This window comes from Plecotus auritus, assembly GCF_963455305.1.
Source record: "Plecotus auritus genome assembly, chromosome: 2".
Lineage (NCBI taxonomy): Eukaryota > Metazoa > Chordata > Mammalia > Chiroptera > Vespertilionidae > Plecotus > Plecotus auritus.
Genome location: NC_137771.1, coordinates 43,106,918 through 43,128,913, shown reverse-complemented (window position 1 = coordinate 43,128,913; position 21,996 = coordinate 43,106,918). Strand labels below are relative to the sequence as shown.

At 37.9% G+C, this 21,996-nt stretch overlaps 1 protein-coding gene across 5 annotated transcripts in view; it reads right to left on the bottom strand.

Moving 5' to 3' along the window:
- Positions 1 to 1,802: 1,802 nt before the first annotated feature.
- The window catches only part of HOOK1 (hook microtubule tethering protein 1), a 65,941-nt gene continuing 45,747 nt past the window's right edge, over positions 1,803 to 21,996 (bottom strand). For all 5 annotated transcript variants that reach the window (XM_080655818.1, XM_080655817.1, XM_080655820.1 and 2 more), the window contains 7 exons: positions 19,890 to 19,983; positions 17,136 to 17,170; positions 16,499 to 16,581; positions 15,770 to 15,870; positions 12,618 to 12,719; positions 10,110 to 10,178; positions 1,803 to 5,032 (listed from right to left, as the gene is read on the bottom strand). In XM_080655818.1, the coding sequence (XP_080511944.1) occupies positions 4,862 to 5,032; positions 10,110 to 10,178; positions 12,618 to 12,719; positions 15,770 to 15,870; positions 16,499 to 16,581; positions 17,136 to 17,170; positions 19,890 to 19,983 (655 nt within the window). In that variant the 3' untranslated portion in view covers positions 1,803 to 4,861. The remainder of the gene's footprint in view (positions 5,033 to 10,109; positions 10,179 to 12,617; positions 12,720 to 15,769; positions 15,871 to 16,498; positions 16,582 to 17,135; positions 17,171 to 19,889; positions 19,984 to 21,996) is intronic.

The following is a 21,996-nucleotide window of genomic DNA, read 5'->3' as shown; positions in this document are numbered from 1 at the left end:
TCTAGAGCGGGGGTGGGCAAACTTTTTGACTTGAGGGCCGGCCACAATGGGTTCTTAAACTGGACCGGAGGGCCGGAACAAAAGCATGGATGGAGTGTTTGTGTGAACTAATATAAATTCAAAGTAAAGGAGTGGAGGGGAGAGCAAGAGAACCCTCCGCTCTTTCGGCTCCGCGGGCCGGATAGAACAGCCGAACGGGCTGGATCCGGCCCGCAGGCCGTAGTTTGCCCACGGCTGGTCTAGAGGGACAGATGTTTTTAAAAAGTATGTAAGATTAATTAAGGTCACTAAGACAAAGACTTCAAGTTTTAGAAAAATGGATTTCTCACCTTGTTTGAGAAATTACGGAAGCATTTATGGAAGAGGGGAATGTTAAAGCTGAAGCAAGAGGTCTAAAATGTAGCATTTACCAGGTCCTGAGAGCAAGCTGCTGCAGCCAGTTGAGCAAAGGATGGAGAGAGCATTTCACCATCAGAACCATAGCCAGCTGAAGAACCCACTGCGGCTCTCTCCCTGGGTGTGTCACTGTGCAGGGATATGTCTGAAAGCTTCACCTCACTACATGTGTGTGATCCCACATCATGGGGAATTTCCAAGAAATACAGAATGTGTCCATTCAACCTAGGCCTCTGGAACAGAGCTATCCATGAGAATCTTCTGTGATGACAGAAATGTTCTCTATCTGCACTGTCCAATATCGTAGCCATGGCCATGTGTGGCTGTAATGAGGAAATAAAATTTCATTAAAATTTATGATTAAGTATCTAATGTGGCTAGCAGCCCCCATATTGGTCAGTGCAGGTCTAGAACCTTGAGTCGCTCTTAATGAACCACTCATAACATTATGTGATGTTAGGCCAGTCCAGAAAGTTAAATTTAGAGAATTGTGGTCTTCGGGGATCATGAAGATCTACCTAAAGTGAGACAGAACTTCACTTTTGTCTCCACCTTTGCATATCTGGCACATTAACTTTACTCTTGGCATTAAACAAACATTTATTGAGCCTCCACTAACACCAAGGGAATTAAACCTTTCCAAAACATAATCCAAGAACATGGAGCACCTGCACTTTTCAAAAAGTTTCACAACTTATTTTAACAAGCCTGTGTAGATAGGGAAATAAAATAAGATGCCAGAAGAGAGAGACCCCAAAATAAAATAGCTATGAAAAACCGCTTGCTTAAATAAGAGAAATATGGACTGCAGGTCCGCAGCTGATATGGCAAGGTGGTGATTTCAAGGATGCAAGTCCTTTCTTCCTTGTTGGTCCACTGTCCTTGACAGTCACCTTCAGACCATGACATTCTAGAAGGGGAAAGGGCTGGGGCAAACATACCCATTCTTTTAATAGGAACACATCACTACTATTCACATTTCGGCCGGAACTCAGTGAAATGACCCTACCTAAGTTATAAGGGAGTCCAAGAAGTACTTATTTTTTCTCCCTAGATGTAAGGTAAATTAACAAGCTAAAATATGGGGTTCTATTACAAAAAGACAAACGAGAGAATGGAAATTAAAAGATAAGTAGCAACCTCTGCCAAAGAAAACACAGAAATGTTTTGAATCCACATAATACAAAATGCCTAGATTCCAGTAGTGAAACTGGAGATGTAACTGGACAAACCAAAAAATTACTTTTACACATCTACTCATTTACCAAAAAAACTCAAACATATAACAACATTAAAAAAATTAAATTCGTGCTATTATTTTCCTTTTCTGATCTAAATATTTTAAGTCCTTTAAAGCAGCAAATAAACGTGTACCTGTACCTAATAAAAATCAATCATAACCATCACACAGAATCAGAGACTTTATTTACTAAAACACTTTACAACATTATACTGTTATTGGACAATCATTTATTTAAAATATTCTAAATACTTACAAAAATAAATCAAATATTGCTTCTATTTTTCAAGTGTCAAAGTCTTTGCCATGGAAAATAGAAAGGACCTTTTATAAACTAAACATTACAATTAAGCTACATCATGTTTAATAACTGCACACCATTGTCTTTTGTGGTTGTGCTTTAGTGCTTTACAAATTCCCAAACGACTTTTTCGCAATGTACAGGTTCACAATAAGACTGTATGCATACAACCATATACACTCATTTTACAGCGGAATGGTTCTTGTTAAATATACACAGAGAGAACCTAACACGGTAGTATTGTGCCCTAAAAACCACCCCATAGAGCCAGATGTGCCACTATACAGAAACAGGTATAGGTGTACAAGCATTATCTAACATTCAAATCAGCACTCTAGTATCCAACATGATACCTTCATGAGGAATGCCCAGTTTAATGTTTCTAGACAATAATTTAATTCTTTTCTGTTGTTAAATCTCACCCGAAGGTATTTTTCCCATTGATTTTTAGAGAAAGTGGAAGGGAGGGGAGGAGGGGGAAGATAATGAGGGGAAAGGGGAAGAGAGAGAGAAATATTGGTTGGTTGCTTGCTGCACGCACCCGAACCTGGACTGGGGATTGAACCTGCAACCCCCGTATGCACCCTTGATGGAGTATGGAACCCGAGACCCTTTGGTGCATGCACCAGTGCTCTAACCACTTAGAGACACTAGCCAGGGCAAGACATTAATTTTTAACCTATACTAAATCATTAGTTCAGCAGCCTTATTTATTAAAAAAATACAGTGAACTTAAAATATTTCTCAACACATTAAGTTAATCTCAGGGTAAACATCATTGCCATATGTATACATAATTATTTTAAAAAGAGAAAGTAATATTAATTACACATCAAATGCTCAAAATTAAAGATAATTTCCAAATGATCTGTGGTTTTATTATCACTGGGACATTCAACTCATTACCACATAAGATAAATGCTAAATTTCCCTTCCCTGGTATATGCACTTAAGCATCAGTTGTAACACAGACATGTATAATTCATGGTTTATGAGGCATATGTATGATGCTTTACCACCCACAGGGTGTCAATCTCACTCTATTAACCAGATGTGGAAAACAATCTCACTTCTGATCAATTCCTGAATTTCCATATGATTAAATCACAATAATATAGAACTTTAAATTACATTAGTATTGTATAAATACTTATGTATCAAGCAATTTAAATTCTACTTATAAACTAGAAAAGTAGTAAATCACAAAATTTGCTTTTTCTCTATTAAAAGAATCTAGCTTTAAGTCCTTATTCATAAATTGCACAAATTACTTAGAAATTCCAAGTATAATCGAAAATTTGTGAGCAATTGAATTGTGAAAATATTAATTTATTGGCATTGATGTTTTACAATAAATTTCATTAAAAGGGAGCTTGACAAGGTTGTAAATTTTCAATTATAAGCAAGTAGTAAATACCAAAGGAGCTCATGTCTTACACTGACCAAAATATTCTAAAATACCATATATTTAGAAAATTTTAATTGGCATGCTAATACATTTTCATTTCACCAAAAGTCACAGGCACGCAGAGACTATAAGGTTATATGAAGAAGCAAACCAACTCTAAAACTGCACTGAAAAAAGACACCAAAATCTAAGAGGTAGTCAACAGAAGTAACCCTGATAAAACAAAATATCCTGACAGATGTGCCCTATTTCAGAGACCAAAATACAGTATGAAAGCAATTCTTGTATTTTCAGTAATTTAAAAAAAATTTACTGGTAGAGGATCAAAAAACCAAGAATCTAAATAAGTAATACTGCAAATGGAACAATATTTATATTTTCAAGGAAAGGCTAAGAATATACTCTAGACCCAAGGAGGTCTACAGCCTGCAGGCCAAATATGAACTTAACACCAGTTTTTGTAAGTTTTACTGAAATACAACCACGCCTATTTGGTTTACATACTGTGTATGGCTACTGATTTCATTCTTAAGGGCAGAGCTGATTTACCTGCTACTGATTACATGGCCAACAACACCTTTGAAAACAACAGGCTTTAGGCAGAAACGAACTGAATACCATAAACTCAGCCCAAGACAGATTGTTTTCTTATTAAACAAAATTAATTTGATTCCAAATTGTTTCATTGCTACACCATTTCTTCTTAGGAGGCAAAATTATTATAGCATTTTTAGCAGAAATCCTGATAATTTTATGCTTAAAAGTAAAACAATTATTATCGTTATTAATTATATTAAAGAGCACGTGGATGTTTCACACAAAGTATATTTTTAGCTTGTTTCCCATCAGAAAATCAGTTTATCCACTTACCCTTCCCATTTCCACCATAAAAGCCCTGTTTATAGTAGGTAACAGAAGTATATAACCTCTTCTGAATCTGCAAAACTTACTATTAGTCACTTTGCTATAACAAAGTCATTTCAACAATCAAAACTTCCAAATGTCGTATCTTCTACTTCACGATAAGATATACCCATTCAATGACAGAGTTAGAGGCTAGAGGTCAAGCCTTGTATATATCAAGTAAAAAAATACAACTCTTTTATAGTTCTACATGTGCCTACCTTAAGGTTATTTTTATATGGACCAAAACAATAAAATGAATATAGATGCATTTTTAAATTACTTATTACTGATTACACATTGCAAATTAACCAATTTACTGACACAAATGAAAACACTAAACTAAAATATACAAAGTCAATTTGAAACTATAATAGTCTCAAAACACAAATGTTTAGGTGGGTGCCTAATTACATCTTCTAATTATTCAAATGTGCTCCCTCAGAGAAATAGCTAATTCTATATTTTGCTTTCAAAGTCAGCCAGCAAACTTAATTCTGTGCCTCTTGAACAGCTGATATCCAGCATCATAAACATCTTTTTTTTCAGTCTGGTAGTTGGTTGAAAGACACAAACTATTTTAAGGGCACTTCTGCTTGTTGTCTTTAGCAGTTTAATCAGAGGTTGCAGCAGGAATTTTAACAGAGAGATTTCTTCGGGAGTTGGTGATGTGCCGCTGCTGTGCTAGGAAAGACCGTGCAGGAGGACATGCAGCAGGGTCTTTGCCAGCCCCGCTGCTGCTCACAAGTCTAGATTCCATCCCCAGTTTCTGGAATGCTAGACTCTGAACAAAAATAAAAAAAAAATGACTACTTAGAGTTAGAGTTTAAAGTACTTTCTACATACATAAAGTTATTTAATCCTTGAAACAATACTACAAAGCTGGTGTTTGCCTCATTTTTTAATTTAAAGAATAAGAGTGCAGAAGTTAATTCATCTGTACCTAGTACTGCTAGTAAGAAGAAAATAAGGACATAAAACCTAGTTTCTCTATGTTAATTCACTAAATATAAAATCATTAAAAACAGCACCTTAAAATAATGCTCTAGAACTAACTTTAATTATAAGAACAATTAAAATAAAAAGGTTCCAAAGCAAAATTCTGTGTTTGGGCAATCACTCCACCCACAATGAGCACCCATAACACAATATAAAAGCTTGGGTCAAAGGTTACCCTAAGTGTGACCCCTGGATTAACATTAGCACCAATGAGAATTTGTTAAAAAAAAAATGTTCTACCTGTAAATGCTACCCAGACCTAGTAAGCAGCTCTGTAGGAGAGTCCCAATATTTTAACAAAGTCTTCAGATGCATGCTTAACTTTGAGAACCACAATATAGTTCAAATTTACTATGATCTATCTATGTATTGATACCTGACAAAATTACTATAGTTGTGGCTATTGGGTTTCTTAGTAAGGGAAATCATTACTTCTTTCTCACTAGACCACATCACACAATTTTACTGAACTGAGAATAGTGATTAGTATAAGACACAGAATCAAGTAGATGCTCAAAACATGTAACTTGAAAAATGAATGAATAATGTATTATTTAGCTTTAATATTTTTAATGATTTATGTACCAAAAGGCCACAGAGATCTGGGAAGATGGCGGCAGTTTAGGTGGAAGCTACACTAACCTCCTCCCCGGACCAAAATGGAATTACAACTAAAGTATGAAAAAAATCATCTTGAATAACCAACTGAAGACTAGCTGGAGAGAAGCCTTATAACCACAGACTTATAGAAGAAGTCACACCAAGAATGGTAGGAAGTGCAGAGGCAGGAGAAGGCTGGCTGGGCTCCTATGGGGAGCAGCTAAATTTCTCGAGGAATATCTCAGCTGTGGGAGTGTGGGGCAGTTATTGTCCCTGAGAAGTGTAGAGTCTAAACCCCAATGCAGGCTCCCAAGCCTAGAACAACAGAACTGGGAAAGGAGCCCACATAACACCTGGCTGTGAAAAGCAGTGGGGTTTCTGTCTCCCTCTTAAAGAGTCAACACACAATATTTCGTTTGCAGCCACTCACCCTGGCTCTAGCAGAGAGAGGGCAGAGTGAACTGGAGCTGCATGAGGAGAGTCTAGGGTTGGTGGCTCTGGGGAGAGAGCTGAAGGGTTAGCCGCCAGGATCCCTGTGCTGAGTCATTCCTACATACTGCAGAAGCCATCTTTCTCCAGCAAAGCATTCCCCTCCATGTGGCATCAGCCTGGGGGTAAGCAATAGCCCTACCTGCTGCATGCCTCTTGTCCTACCCTGTGGAGTTACACCCTGCTGAGGAGTACAACCTGAGGTTCTTTCAGTAACTAAGCCTACCAGGCAGCCTACAAGCAGAGGTGGACCTCTGGGTACTCTGAAACAAAGCCAGCCTTGGTGCTCAGCTTGGTGCTTTCTGCATGCACCTAGGTCCAGCAAGGGGAGCCACAAGCTGTGGATCACTGACAGCAGCAAACAGGTTGCCCAGAGTCAGTCATAGGCAGTGCCTGACATAGGCCTGTAGCTGAATCCCCCTCAAGAGGCCCAGAACCAATACACCCAGTGGCCAGCTTCAGACAACAACAGAGAAGAATCTAATAGGCTTCACAAGCAACATTTCTTCAGGAAGATATTGTCAGGCATCAAACCCTGCTGAGCCAAATTCCATTTCATGTGATTAGCAGAGCTGCACAACAGTTTGCATAATGCCTTGGTGCTTAAGCCTCACAGCTGGACAGCCTGAGAGTCAAACGGACGCACAAACAGGCTAATAGTAATCAAGACTCAATTACAACAAGAGGGCCCACATAACACACACAAGGAACATTCACAGAGCACCAGCTCAGGTGATCAAGGAGACTGGACCATTGGGTCCCACAGGACACCTACTACATAAGGCCACCCTAGTAAGACTGGGAGGCATAATGAACTATCAGAAAGGAAAACTAAGAAAACAATCTCATTCAAAATTGCTTCAAAAAGAATAAAATACCCAGGAATAAATTTAACCAAGAATGTAAAAGACCTGTACTTGGAAAAGTATAAGACACCAAAGAAATAAACTGAAGAAGATGCAAATAAGTGGAAGCATATACCTTGTTCATGAACAGGAAGAATTAATATCATTAAAATGTCCATACTACCCAGAGCAATCTATGAATTCAATGCAATTTCTATCAAGATACCAATGGCATATGTCACAGAATTATTCCCAAATTTTATATGGAACCACAAAAGACCCCAAATAGCAATATGATCATGAGAAAAAAGAACAAAGTGGGAGGACTCATACTACCTATCATCAAACTGTACTACAAGGCCATAGTTATCAAAAAAGCATGGGGCTCAGCTGGTGTGGCTCAGCAGTTGAGTGTTAACCCATGAATCAGGAGGTCATGGTTCGATTACTGGTTAGGACACATGCCTGGGTTGTGGGCTTCATCCCCAATAGAGGGCTTGCAGGAGGCAGCCAATCGATGATTCTCTCTCATCATTGATGCTTCTATCTCTTTCTCCCTCTCCCTTAAATCAATAAAAACATATTTTTAAAAACACTTTTAAAAAACAGTATAGTACTACTGGCATAAAAAAAGAAAGTCATATAGATCAATGGAACAGAAGAGATAGTCCAGAAATAACCCCATGCCTTTACAGCAATATCTGAACAAAGGAGGCAAAAACATGCAATGGGGTAAAGCCAATCTATTAATAAAAGTGTTGGAAAATTGCACAGATAAATGCAAAAAAAAAAAAAAAAAAAAAAGAAAAGAAACCAGACCATCTCCTTACACCACACACAAGAATAAACTAAAAATGGATTACAGATTTAAATATTAGGCTCATAAAAATCCTAGAAGAAAACATAGGCAGTAAAATTACGGCCATTTCTCGTAGCAATATTTTTTCTGATATATCTCCTAGGGCAAGGGAAACAAAAGAAAAATGAATAGAACTACATCAAACTAAAAAGTTTTTTCATAACAAAGGAAACCATCTATAAAATGAAAAGACAATCCACTGAATGGGAGAACATATTTTCCCATACATTTGATAAGGGGTTAATATCCAAAATTTATAAATAACTTATAAACTCAACACCAAATAAAAACAAACAATCCAATTAAAGAACAAAAAGGACATATAGATGGCCAATAGACATATGAAAAGATGCTCAAGTTCACTAATCATCAGAGAGATGTAAATTAACACCACAGTGAGATATCAGAATGGCTATCATTAATATATCAACAAACAAGGTGGGAATAAAGACTAGTGCAGCCACTGTGGAAAGCAGTATGGAGACACTTCAAAAAATTAAAAATGGAACTGCCTTATGACCCAGTGATTCCACTTCTGGGAATTTATCTGAAGAAACCAGAAACACTAATTCAAAATAATATATTCACCCCTATGTTCATTGTAATGTTATTTACAATGGCCATGATTTGGAAGCAATCCAAGTATCCATCAGCAGATGAGTTGATAAAAAAGCTCTGGTACATTTACACAATGGAATACCAGTTGGCCGTAAAAAGAAAATTTTATCCTTGAGACAGCATGGATGGACCTGGAGAATATTATACTAAGTGAAATAAGCCAGTCAGAGAGAGACAAGTACCATATGATTTCACTCATATGTGGAATCTAATGAATAAACTGAGATAACAAGCAAAATAGAGACAGACTCATAGATAGAGAGAAGATTGACAGCTCTGGCATGAGAGCAGCTGGGGGATGGTGGAGGAATTGAGCAAAAAAACAAAAAAAAAAAGAACTCATGGACAACAGTGTGGTGATTGCATGGGGAGGAGGTAGTGGAGGTGGAGGAAGGATTAATGATGATGAATATATATATATATATATATATATATATATATATATATATTTTTTTTTTTTTTTTTTTTTTTTAAAGGGCCACAGGAGAACAAAGAAAATAATCCATAGTCCTCTGTATTAACTAGGATGATTAACCCATGATGGAAGATTCTGGGAACACTTCACAAGTAATTTCCTTCAAAGCCTTGTTAAATTAAGTCAGATTTTACCAAATAGAGCAGTGAAGGAAAGAGAACAAAAAGTTTGATGGCATGAAAGAAACAAAGTATGTCTGAGGAGGGACAACTAGTTCTATGTGGTGAAGCACAGGGGGGTGTATAAATTGATATTCTCTCATACTAAATAAGAAGCACCTATGGTAGGTTGTGCTTGTGTTAATATCTATCCTAGCTGATTAGAATAACCCAAAAGAACCATGAAGTGCTACTTTTCTTGAAAACATTCTACAGATATTCAGAGTAAAAAAGCAAAACCATTTTAAATTATTTTATACTATTTTTCTCCTTGTAAGGACAATTACTGAGGAGTAGTCCCTGGATTTAAAAAAAAAAACCACAACGAATACATTAAAGGACACATTGAGAGGCTTCAGGGGATGTTAAAATAAATGCTGATTATTAGAAGCACTTCATGGTGCATTACACAGATATTCACATTTCTAAAGAAACCTTTTATGGAACACAAATATAATGTTTTAACTCAAATAATGCAATTTTAAAAATATTTATGGATTGTTGCATGTACACTTAATGTGCTTTAAGTAAAGGTGGATGAGTCATGAGATCAATTTACTGATTTTGAAAAAGTAAAAATCAACTAAACACATTAAACTAAAATATATAGTTAATTGGAATTATGACCAACATTTAAAAAAAAAAAAGAGTATAACAGAAAATACCTGAATGCAATGCACATAGGGTAACTTGTTTACATATATAATATGTGTATATATTCATCTGTGGTATAAATACATTTTCATCAATGTTTCCTGATCAAAATGTTTGATAAACACTGTTCTAAACATGCAATCATTGGCTGAATTTCAACTCACCTTATTATACCAGGCAGAAACAATTAGTTTTTCTTCATAATCACGGAATTTTGCTACTTTACATTCACTCTGGAAAAAGAAAGGAAGACTACTAAAATCCCCCAAATTACTAAAAATAGTAACAACATTTCTTCATATGTTCATTATTGAAAGAATTTGGTGAATGCATTTTGAGGTATAAAAAATTGTCGAAACAGATTCAATCATGGAGAAATGCATGTATAATAGCTTTATAAAGGAGTAAGAATGCAACCTGTAAATCTTTATTTCAGGAATTTTACTGGTAAAACAGGTATTAAAAAACAAAAACAAAGCCCACAAGAACTAGTGATTCTTATGCTACTATCCTTTATATCTAGAAAAAAGTAACAACTGGTTTAGGTAACAAAACAGAGCTGCATCTATTCTGAAGAGTAAAAACTAAGGAGAAGAAGGATGTAATAAAAAATATCCCAGAAAATCCTTTAAATCTCCTATAAGGCTTAGTGTGGGTTTTTATCTCTCAGTTCTTAATGACCTGAGTACTACATTGCCTGTGGTCATAGTTACAAGCCACCTTAGTGACAGATATCCATTTCTTAATTACTCTAATACAACTACTTTTATTATTTTACTGAGTACCAGATATAGTTGATTCATTAAAAAAATCATAACCTTAAAACATTTGAATGTTTTCACAGCAAGATGCTGATGATACAAAAAGCATACAGAAAATGAGGGAGGCAAGATGCCTTTCTTCAGTGTACAGATAAATACACATAAATTAAAGGCCCAAATGCTGTGTGACTTAGAGCCCTAGAGATAGAGGCACCACTCTGTCATCATACATGTTGGGTAGCTGCATTTCAAGCACCAACAATGCTGTCCATTCTCACTGGCTTTTGATGGGAAGTGAATAGTCAGAGCAACTTAGATTTCAGAGACTCAGTCCAAGTCTCATTACTTGGACCAGAGAGGAATGGTGATTACTTTTTTTTTAATTGATTTTTTTTTTTTTTTTTTTTTAGAGAGAGAGAGAAACATTGATGTGAGAAACATTGAACGGCTGCCTCCTGCACACCCACTACAGGGGATCAAGCTTTTAATCCAGACATTGACTGCCCTGACCGGTAATCAAACCAGCAACCTATAGGTGCTTGGGATGACACCAACTAACTGAGTCACACTGGCCAGGGAGAAAGATGATCACTTTAAGTTACTAATAAAGCTGACAACTTGGCCGCTGATTTATGTAATATTTAATGGTGGGAGTACAGAGATATAAGATACAGCCTCTGGCCTCAATTCACAGCCTTCTAGCCTAATTCAAAGAACACTACTGTGGAATGAATTCATGAGTTCATAGTGCATGGACAAACGCTGGAGAGAGAATTAATTTTGCTTAAGGAATCCAGGGAAAGTTTTACCCAGGAAGACATCTATCTGAGTTGAATCCTTAAGAATGAACAGCATTTCTGCAGAGATACCCCCTAACCAGTGCTTTTTATAACAGCCAATATGGCCTGAACGGGAACTTATAGAAAATACACCTAAGGCTATTGTGTATTCTGGGTATTCAAGTCTTTAAATCTTTAAACAAAATATTTTTACCACAGCCCATATCTACTGGCTCAGAAATAACACGAAGAAAGTGGTAAGTGAACATAACGTGTTTCTTTGAAATAAAGCATTCCTATTTGATTCAAATAGAAACCAATTATCAATTATGAGAATTTCAATGTGAGTATATAGAATTCAACAGGGCTCTGCAATTACCCGTATGTGATTATGAGGAAGTATATACTGACTTCAAGAATAACATCAAATCTCAACACAGTATTAAGAACAGTAGTTTCGTGAAACACTTTGCAAAGAAAAGTAGAACATGCCCATTATAAAAATCTAAGAATATACAATTCCATACTGACATACTTCCCCAAGTTCATAAAAATAACATAACCACTGATATAAAAATAACTCTAAAATTTAAAGATGTTACTACCACCATAACTTTGCATGGTCAGTAACAAACTGGCACTTATTCAAGGGCTTACGGGGATTTTGAAGTACTTCCTTCTCTCAGGAATTCCACCTAGTAAGTTTGTTTGGGTCCCTATGGGACCAGAGAGAAGAGATAAGATATATTTGGTGAACTGAATACAGTTCTCTATTTAAAAGGTGAGCTTGGTTTCTTTCTTTCATTTCCTTCTTCTTCTTCTTTTTTTTCTGAATGAACTCTCATCCACATAATTTTAAAAGGAGTGTGATAGTGGAGTCTATTAAAAACTCATAAGAGACATCCATAAACTGGCTGTTATGAGGGAGGGAGATAAAATGCAGCAGGGAACACAAACTGCAGAGACCAATCTCGTGGGCCAGTGAGATGCTCTGCAATGAACACACAGAGCTAAAACAGAGTATTTCTAATTTCTTGTGAGACTTGATCATTAATGGCTAATATATGTCAACAGTTAATTATCAGGATTATACAGAATAATTAAGAGAAGAAGTATGAATATGAAGTTTTACCTCCAGAATCTCAATTCTTCTCTCTTTCTCTGCCAACTGCTTTCTAAGCAGCATTATTTCAGCTGATGCTGGATTTAATTTAGGATCTAAAGTTTTTATTACCTGTTTAAAGAAAAAAAAGTATGTTCACTTTATCTTATAAAATGTTGAAATATAAGAACACAGTCTACAAAATCAATGTAAGTGGAAAATTATAAAGAAAGTGATCCAGCAACTAACTATAATTTGTCTCATAATTTAATTTTAATTACAAAATAACTTATTCTATAGGTGAGAAAGAGAATAAAAATCCAGTACAAAAATGAAAAAATCCCCATCTCAAAATCAAATGTCCCTTCTCAATAATCAGGGATAGTTATTTGGCCTTAACCATCCTTGAGCACTGAAGTCTTGAAACATATCAGAAATGAGGGAGGTAACATGCCTTCTATTTTTATATGCCTTGAATATTTTTTAAAAAGCTAAAATGAATTCATTAATTATAGCGAAAATTGCTGTTTATACAAAGTAAGATTGCTGATTGTACAAAAATTCTTAGCAACAATCTTTTTTTCTATCATTATCTAGTTAAATGTAGTAATTCAATACATAATCCTATCTAAAAAAGGATTGACTCCAACACACAAGATGGCTGCCCCCATGTGGTCAAAGATGGCTGCCCCCATGTGGATACAAGATGGCCGCTACAAAATGGCCAGCAGAGGAGGGCAGTTGGGAGGGACCAGGCCTGCAAGGGAGGGCAGTTGGGGGAGATCAAGCCTGAGGTGAGGGCAGCTGGGAGGGACCAGGCCTGCAAAGGAGGGAAGTTGGGGGGGACCCAGGCCTGCAGGGGAGAGCAGTTGGGGGGGGGGGGAACCAGGCCTGCAGGGGAGGGCAGTTGGGGGGGGACCAGGCCTACAGGGGAGGGCAGTTAGGGGTGACCAGGCCTGCAGGGGAGGGCAGTTAGAGGCAATCAGGCTGGCAGGGGAGCAGTTAGGCATCAATCAGGCGGGCAGGGGAGGGGTTAGGGGGTGATCAGGCTGGCAGGCAGAAGCGGTTAGGGGCAATCAGGAAGGCAGGCAGGCAGGAAAGCAGTTGGGAGCCAGCAGTCTCCAATAATAAAGTCGCCTGTATGATGTAATTACAAACCCATTATAATATTTAAAATTATTTAATGAGTTAGGAAAATATTGTATGTAGTTACAAAGGTACAGGAAAAAAGAGTACAAAGGTAATGTGCCTAACAATTTCTGCTGTTCATTCAAAACGATTTACTGAGTGCCAAAAGTGGCAGGCATTGTGACAGATGGGAGACAGCAAGTTATGGGAGACAGGGTGCCTGCCCTCACGGGGTTCACATCATACACACAACATACAGAGTTTAAATCATAATTTAATTACAAAGAAAAAATCATAATCTGTTAACTCTAGTGATAAAAAGTATGGTTGTGACTTTTCTATATTTCCTCAATTTTCTATAATGGACGTATGTTACTATTTTAACCTCTCCCCCAAATAATGTAAGAAGGAAAAAAGAAACAATGTTTACCAAACAAGTACCTTTTTAAAATGTTACCATTCAATGATGGCAAGAACATGGTATTTTGTCATTGCTCTGTTCAATTAGTTATAATCCTTTTAGAGTATCATTTAGAAATACATATAAAGCATCTTATTAAGATGTTCTTACCCTTTGACCCAATAATTCTATTTCACCCATTAACCTAGGAACAAGGTTAAGATAAACCAAAATAAGTCAAAAGCTTTCTGAATAACTATGTTGCCTAGAGCCTTATTTCTAGAAAAAAGAATGGAAACAAGCTATTTTCAACAATAAGATGACAACTAAATAACTGTGATATATCATACAACTGAATATTATGTCACCATTCTTTTACTTTTGCAGTCAGTCCTGTAAGTGTGATGCCTGTCTTGCTTAGTGCTGTATGACCAGGGCTTAGCATAAGAGACACTCAATAAAAATCAAATTACATTTATATGCCATGAGGAAATTCTTTTAAATTTAAAAAAACACACAAATCATATATGTGTGTACTATGGTAAAGAAACATAAGAGATAATATCCATTGAAAAATATACAGTGTTAAGGAAATATTTCAAAAGGTTAATAGCAGTTGTACCTGGGAAGCTTTCTATACTTTATATTTTTACTAAAGACACTTACACTTCTGAAACTGAGAGAAACTGAACTGTGGCATGGACTACCTCCTGAGAAGCCAAGTGTGGCTTTGTACCTGAGCTCTGCCCACTGAGGCTAGTGAAAAGTGGTTTTCACTGTTTCCAGGTCTGACCCATGGCATACCTCCCACACAGGCTATGCTCGCTCCCTCATCCACTAGTTGGAGAATGTCAAGTGAACTTGGGAACTGCCTGTTGAGGAAGGCGGAGCCTCTCTCACCTTAAGACTAAATGCATGGAGCAGAGTGCCTCCCCAACTGATGACTGGATTTCATGTAACATCCATTTTGCTAAGCCTTAAAAAGATCTTGCAGTTTATCTGTTGCTATAGATACTATTTACGCCTTAATGAATATTATATAAAACTTAAACATAAAAAGGGCAGACATTAGCAATATTTTCAAACTTCATAATAAAATTCTTTTTTTTTTTCATTCAGTAAATTGAAAACAGTACATTGACGTTTTGTGAAAGAATACTTATAATTGGGAAAATAGATGGTATTCATGAAAATAAAAGATTTTATGAAAACTCACAGATATTTAGTAAAAAACATAAAATAAAAAGATTAGTGTGGTGAACATTAGAACAGTATATAACTGCCTAAGCTAGACTAAATGCTAAAATACTTTCAAACAAATTTAAATAGATAAATTTTCACAAAAGGCAAACATGCCTTCATTTTAAAGCTAACAATGCTGTATATCACAGTGGTCATTTTCTCTATAGAGGTCACTGCTGTCCATGCTTAACTGTTTCTGTAAACTATGCTTTCGTTTTACCTGAGGCTGATGAGAGGAGAGGAGAGGATGGGAGGACTGACCTGGAACCCACCAGGAGCCTGACAGGCAAGACAGAGAGTGGGAAGGGAAGTGACGTGACAGGGAAACAAGAAGAGCAGTACAATCAGGTGGAACAGGCCTACTTAGCACCTGTGTCACTAAGGTGGGAGTTCTATAGGACAGATCACTCACATTTCTTGCTTTCTCTAAGTACATTTTATATCGTTCCTCCATTGCTTTCATATCTTCATCTTTCTTTTGAAGAGCAGCTTCAAGTTCACTGATCTTTTGTGCTATTGTTGAAAATGAAATTAAATAATCAATTACTCCCTATTTAAAATACTCCATCCTCACACACAAAAATATACATTTATCACATTTATTTTCTAGGGACTCATAAAAGAACTTAAAAGAGAAACCTTTTATTTATTCTTTGCAGTGAACTTTTATCTAAAACTTTTGAATTGCAACCAATACATCCTCGATCATTTCATATTATTTTTTTCTTAAAAATATCTATAATCTGCTTTATCCAGCTATTTCTCTTCTTTCAATTAAGTATTTCAATGAGCAAACATACCGTACAATTTAAGCACAACCATCATGAGAAAATAAAACATTCTTTTATGCAATGTTAGAAGTTCATTTTAATCTGATTTTAAATCTTTTTATTTATATTTTCATAGTATTAATTGTTATATTACAAAATGTTTGATACTCCTATATATCAATAAGTTCATGTTATTAGACTTACTTTTTTGCATTAAGATTAGATCATTTATTACTTAAATCACTAAAAATTATCATAGCGCTTATTTGCAATATATGTATCTATACTTTGCCCAAAAACTTATACATAATTCTTGTATTTGTCAACTAAAAAGGGCAAGTCCTTAGAGCCAGGTTTTTACAAATACCTACCATTTTGGTTTACATCTGGCTGAAGATCTTCAATGAGCTCTTGTTTCTTCTGTAATTCTTCATGTACCTCTGTTAGTTTTTCCCTAAGCAGTAGAAAGAAGAGCAAGGAGCTTTGGAGCCAAACAGATCTAAGAATGAAAACTGGTTTTCTGCCACATAGTATTTGTGGACTGTGGGCTCGTCACTTTATGATCCTTACTCTCCTCACCTATGAAATGGGAATAATATCTGCCAAATATTATAGGGTTTGTTGTGAAGAAGTAAATTGGTTGGCACATGATGGGTGCAAAAAAATGTGAAATTATTCCCCCTACAACCTTTGCTTCCTAAGAAAATTAAAACAGGTATTTTATAGGATAAACATCCCTTTTTCCACAAAATCTAGTGCTGATAGTTGCCAGCTCTGTAAACCCCTCAATGGCATCAGTAAATGAAAAATGTAAGCATTGGGATCACTGGCAGGCAGGCTGAACCTTCTAACACATTTTTTCTTTTCACTTTTTGATGGCTATGGTGAACATTCAGTTGGCATCAGGGTATTTGTTTTCATAAACAAAATCAGAAAAGGATATTAACTTTAGTTCCTTTTAAAACCCTTCCCCTCTCATATTTGAAATGAAATACCAATTCTACTTACATATGAGCTTCCAACTTCTGCTTTAGGTTGCTGGACTATAAAAATTAAAAACAGTTGCTGTAAGACAGTGGTCGGCAAACTCATTAGTCAACAGAGCGGCAAACCGCGGCTCGCAAGCCGCATGTGGCTCGCGAGCCGCAGTTTGCCGACCACTGCTGTAAGATAACTATTGTGGCAACAATAAATTTTCCAGACATCAGAATCACTTTATCTCCTTTTAAAGGCATATTATTTAAAATATAATTGTGCTAAAAATTTATATATCTAATAATAAACTTTTGAAAACATAAAATTTAGGTATTTTTCACTTCAAAGGGAAAGGAAAGAAGAATAGGAAATGAAATAAGACGAGTAAAATAGTAAAAAGAAAATGCTTCATATTTCTGAATACAATGCAAATACAATTTGAACTTGAAGAAAAATAGAAAATGCAAGCTGAACGTGATATATGGAGGAGTATCAAACACTGAAATGGCTACAGAATCATTTATCCTATATAATAAAAGGCCAATATGCAAATTGACCAAATGGCAGAATAACCAGTCACTATGATGCACACTGACCACCAGGGGGCAGACGCTCAATGCAGGAGCTGCCCCCTTGTGGTCAGTGTGCTCCCACAGGGGGAGTGCCGTTCAGCCAGAGGCCAGGCTCACGGCTGGCAAGCCCAGCGGCAGTGGCGCAGCAGCACTAAGGATGTCCGACTAAGCCTTCAGTCGGACATCCCCCGAGGGCTTCCGGACTGCGAGAGGGTGCAGACTGGGCTGAGGGACACCTTCCCGGCCCCCAGCCCTGCCCAAGTTCACAAATCTTGTGCACTGGGCCTCTAGTTTAAAATAAAATGCTTAAGATTTTAGGTCTTTAATGAAGAATGAACTGAAATAACTTATCTTTATAATAAACCTTAATCATTATAAATGCAAACACTTTAATATTAATATAAAAATGAAGTCATTAGATTTTAAAAAATAAAATTAAAAACATAAAATTTCCTTTTAAAAAACACACAGAAATTTAAATTGCAATAGTAGTTCTGTATCACCTATTAAATAGCTGCAGAGCTTAAAAATATATAATTTGAGCCCTGGTCAGTGTGGCTCAGAGGTTAGAGCATTGGCCCGTGCACCAAAGGGTTGCAGGCCCGATTCCTGGTCAAGGGCATGAACCTAGATTTACAGTTTGTTCCCCAGGCCAGGTCAGGATGCATGCAGGGAGCAACTAATCAACATGTTTCTCTCACATGGTGTTTCTCTCTCTCTTTCCTCCCCAACTCATTTTCCTCCCTTCCTCCCATTCTCTCTGAAAATCAATGGAAAACATATCCTCGTGTGAGGATTAACCAAAAAAATATATCTATAAATTTACATATATACATATATGTCTATATATCTATATCTTTCTATATATATATAATTTGAAATATAATTTGGACACTAACACAATTTTTTAAAAGATAAAGAAATTTAAAATTTTAATCCAAAATGTACTCCTCCAAATAGATGCGATTTTTCAATTATTACCTAATGTGTCTTAAAAATACATTTGTATTAGAGAGGTTACAATACCGTATATATGCACATATGAGATGCCGCCATGCATGAGACGATTTCTATTTTCCAAGCCCCCAGGGAAAAAAGAAAAAATCATATAAAGCATAAAAAAGACAGAAAAGAAATGTAACCCTTTCAATTTTCCTTTTCATCTCTTTATTCTTCTGAGTTTTCTCCCCCCATCAACACAGGTAGAATCACCTAACACTCCATCTAATCAATGTCTACCTAACACATAATTAGCCCTATCTTTTTGCTGTTGCTTTAGTTAAATACATCCCTCCCTCAATTGTTACTTCTTTCTTTTTTCCTCTCTATACATAGAGATCCAACTATAGGAACACTGCTAAGTATATTTAGGCAGTTTGATCTTTTTTTAAAAAAATTGATTTGAGAGAGAGGAAGGGAGAGGAACAGAGAGTTAGAAACATTAATGATGAAAGAGAATCATGGATCAGCTGCCTCCTGCACACCCCCCAAAGGGATGGAGACTGCAACCCAGGCATGTGACTTGACTGGGAATCTAACCATGACCTCCTGGTTCATGGGTAAATACTCAACCACTGAGACACACCGGCCACGTTGTTTGATCATTTTTAAGTTCTTTTTTCAAGTTCTCTTATTTCCGCTCTCAAAATATATGCTATCAAAATCCATTAGAAATGGCAAGGTCATGAGCTAAAATGGAAGGGGGCAATGTCTTCAAGAGTGCATTAAGGTTTCTGTCCTTTGGAGGTTGGTATAAACACTTCTTAACTGCTCTTTTGGTAGAAATCATTTATTAAATGAGTTCTTTAAAAAGTTTTAAAAAAGTTTTATTAAACTTTTAATAAAAAGATTTATTAAAAAAGTTTTCCTCAATTCTAGCTGATGCTTACTCTCACTAGAGTTTTTCTCAGGCCAGCCCTGTTGGGTTCCTAGCAGAACTGGGAAGGCCTCAACTGCAGCAGGTCTCAGTCAGGAATTGCTATGAACATAGTATTAGCTGTTGAAGTAGGACAGATAGAAATCACCTTCCAATACACATGATCAATTTACAGGTTCCAAATTGGCAAAATCACTGCATCTGTTATGCAAATATATACGGTATTTAAGGGTGTCATCGATGATAAGGGTAGTACTTTCAAATACAAGGTTAATTTGGGCATGGGGACCTAACAGAGAGGCCAAAGAACAGAATCACCATAATTTTTCAGGTACTTACACTTCCTCCTTCAGACTTGGAGCCTTGTTCCTGTAAAGACTTCTGGAGATCTTCAATCTGCTGCTGCAATTCTTGGATGCGCTCTTTGCTCAGCCTATTTTAAGATGAGTCATATGTGTTTGTTTTGAAAATCAAAGTAGTTAAGGATCTAAAAAAGATGCATTTATGCAATTTAACTCAAACTATGTATTTAATTGCAATAACAGGTGCTGAATAATGTTCTGTGGCTAAGTATAATATACAGTATATAGGAGGCTACTTACAAGGATATCTACACTAATAAAAGAGAAACATACAAATTGACCATACCTCCGCTATGCCCACAAGCCACGCCCACCAGCCAATCAGGAGCGAGTATGCAAATTAACCTAACCAAGATGGCTGCAGCCACAGAGCAAGCAGGAGGCTTGGGTTTCCCCAGCAATGGAGGAAGCCAAGCTTCCCGCCCACTCTGGCTGGCCCTGGCCTCCGCTCAAGGCTACAAAGTTTCAATTATAGAAGATAAATAAATCCCAACAAAAATGGCGGCAGCCATGGAGCTGGAGGCTTGGGCTGCCCCTGGCAATGGAGGAAGCCAAGCTTCCTGGCCGGCCCTGGCTTCCGCTAAAGGCTACAAAGTTTCAATTATGGAAGATAAATAAGTCCCAGATACCAGAGCCTCCGCTTGGGTCGCTGGGCGGCGTACCTGGCCTGCAAACCACCACAGGCCCCTCGCTCAGGCCGCCCCGCGCCCCAAGGGAAACCCCACCCTGATCTGGGACACCCTTCAGGGCAAACCAGCTGGCCCCACCCATGCACCAGGCCTCTATCCTATCTAATAAAAGAGCAATATGCAAATTGACCATCACTTCAACACACAAGATGGCTGCCCCCATGTGGACACAAGATGGCCGCCACAGATGGCCAGCAGGCGAGGGCAGTTGGGAGGGACCAGGTCTGCAAGGGAGGGCAGTTGGGGGCAATCAAGCCTGCAGGGGAGGGCAGTTAGAGGTGACCAGGCCTGCAGGGGCGGGCAGTTGGGGGCAATCAGGCTGGCAGGAGAGCAGTTAGGCATCAATCAGGCTGGCAGGGTTGTGGTTAGGGGGTGATCAGGCTGGCAGGCAGAAGCAGTTAGGGGCAATCAGGCAGGCAGGCAGGCGAGCAGTTGGGAGCCAGCAGTCCTGGATTGTGAGAGGGATGTCCGACTGCTGGTTTAGGCCCGATCCCTGTAAACCGGCAGTAGGACATCCTTCGAGGGGTCCCAGATTGTAGAGGGTGCAGGCCGGGCTGAGGGACACTCCCCGCCCCGTGCACGAATTTCATGTACCGGGCCATTAGTCCTATATAATAAAAGGATAATATGCAAATTGACCATAATGGCAGACTGACCGGAACAACCGGTCACTATGACACACACTGACCACTAGGGGGCAGATGCTCAACCCAGGAGCTGCCCCCTGTGGTCAGTGCACTTCCACAGGGGGAGCGCCACTCAGCCAGAAGCCAGGCTCACAGCTGGCGAGTGCAGTGGCGGTGGCAGGAGCCTCTCATGCCTCTGCAGCAGTGCTAAGGATGTCCGACTAACGGCTTAGGCCCGCTCCCCACCAGGCCACTAGTGCTATTTATAAAGAAAAGATTAGCATAGTGGTTAAAACACAGATTCAGGAATCAGATTGACAGAGGGTAAATGTAGGATCCAGAATTTACCAGCTGTGTAACTCTGGGCAAGACACTTAATCTCCTTGCACTTCACTTCCTTACCCATAAAATACTAGTAATCATACTTATTACTTCATAAAGTTATTATGAGGATTTACTGAGTTAATACAAAATGTGCTTAGAAATGTGCCTGGCATACAGTAACCACTATATTAAATGTCATACCTACATATATAAAAGCCAAGCGACTGGAACGGCAGAACGACCGGAACAACTGGTCACTATGACGCGCACTGTGGCAGCCAACTAGCCCAATGGGGGCCCTGTTCGGCTCCGCCAACCTCCTGTGGCTCCTCCCCTGGCCGGCCCAGCGCCCCCATCCCCAATTGGGGGTGGGGCCAGCCGGCCAACCGCCCACAGCCCACTCCCAGCTGGCCCCGCCCCTGATTGCCCCCCCCCCAATTGGAGG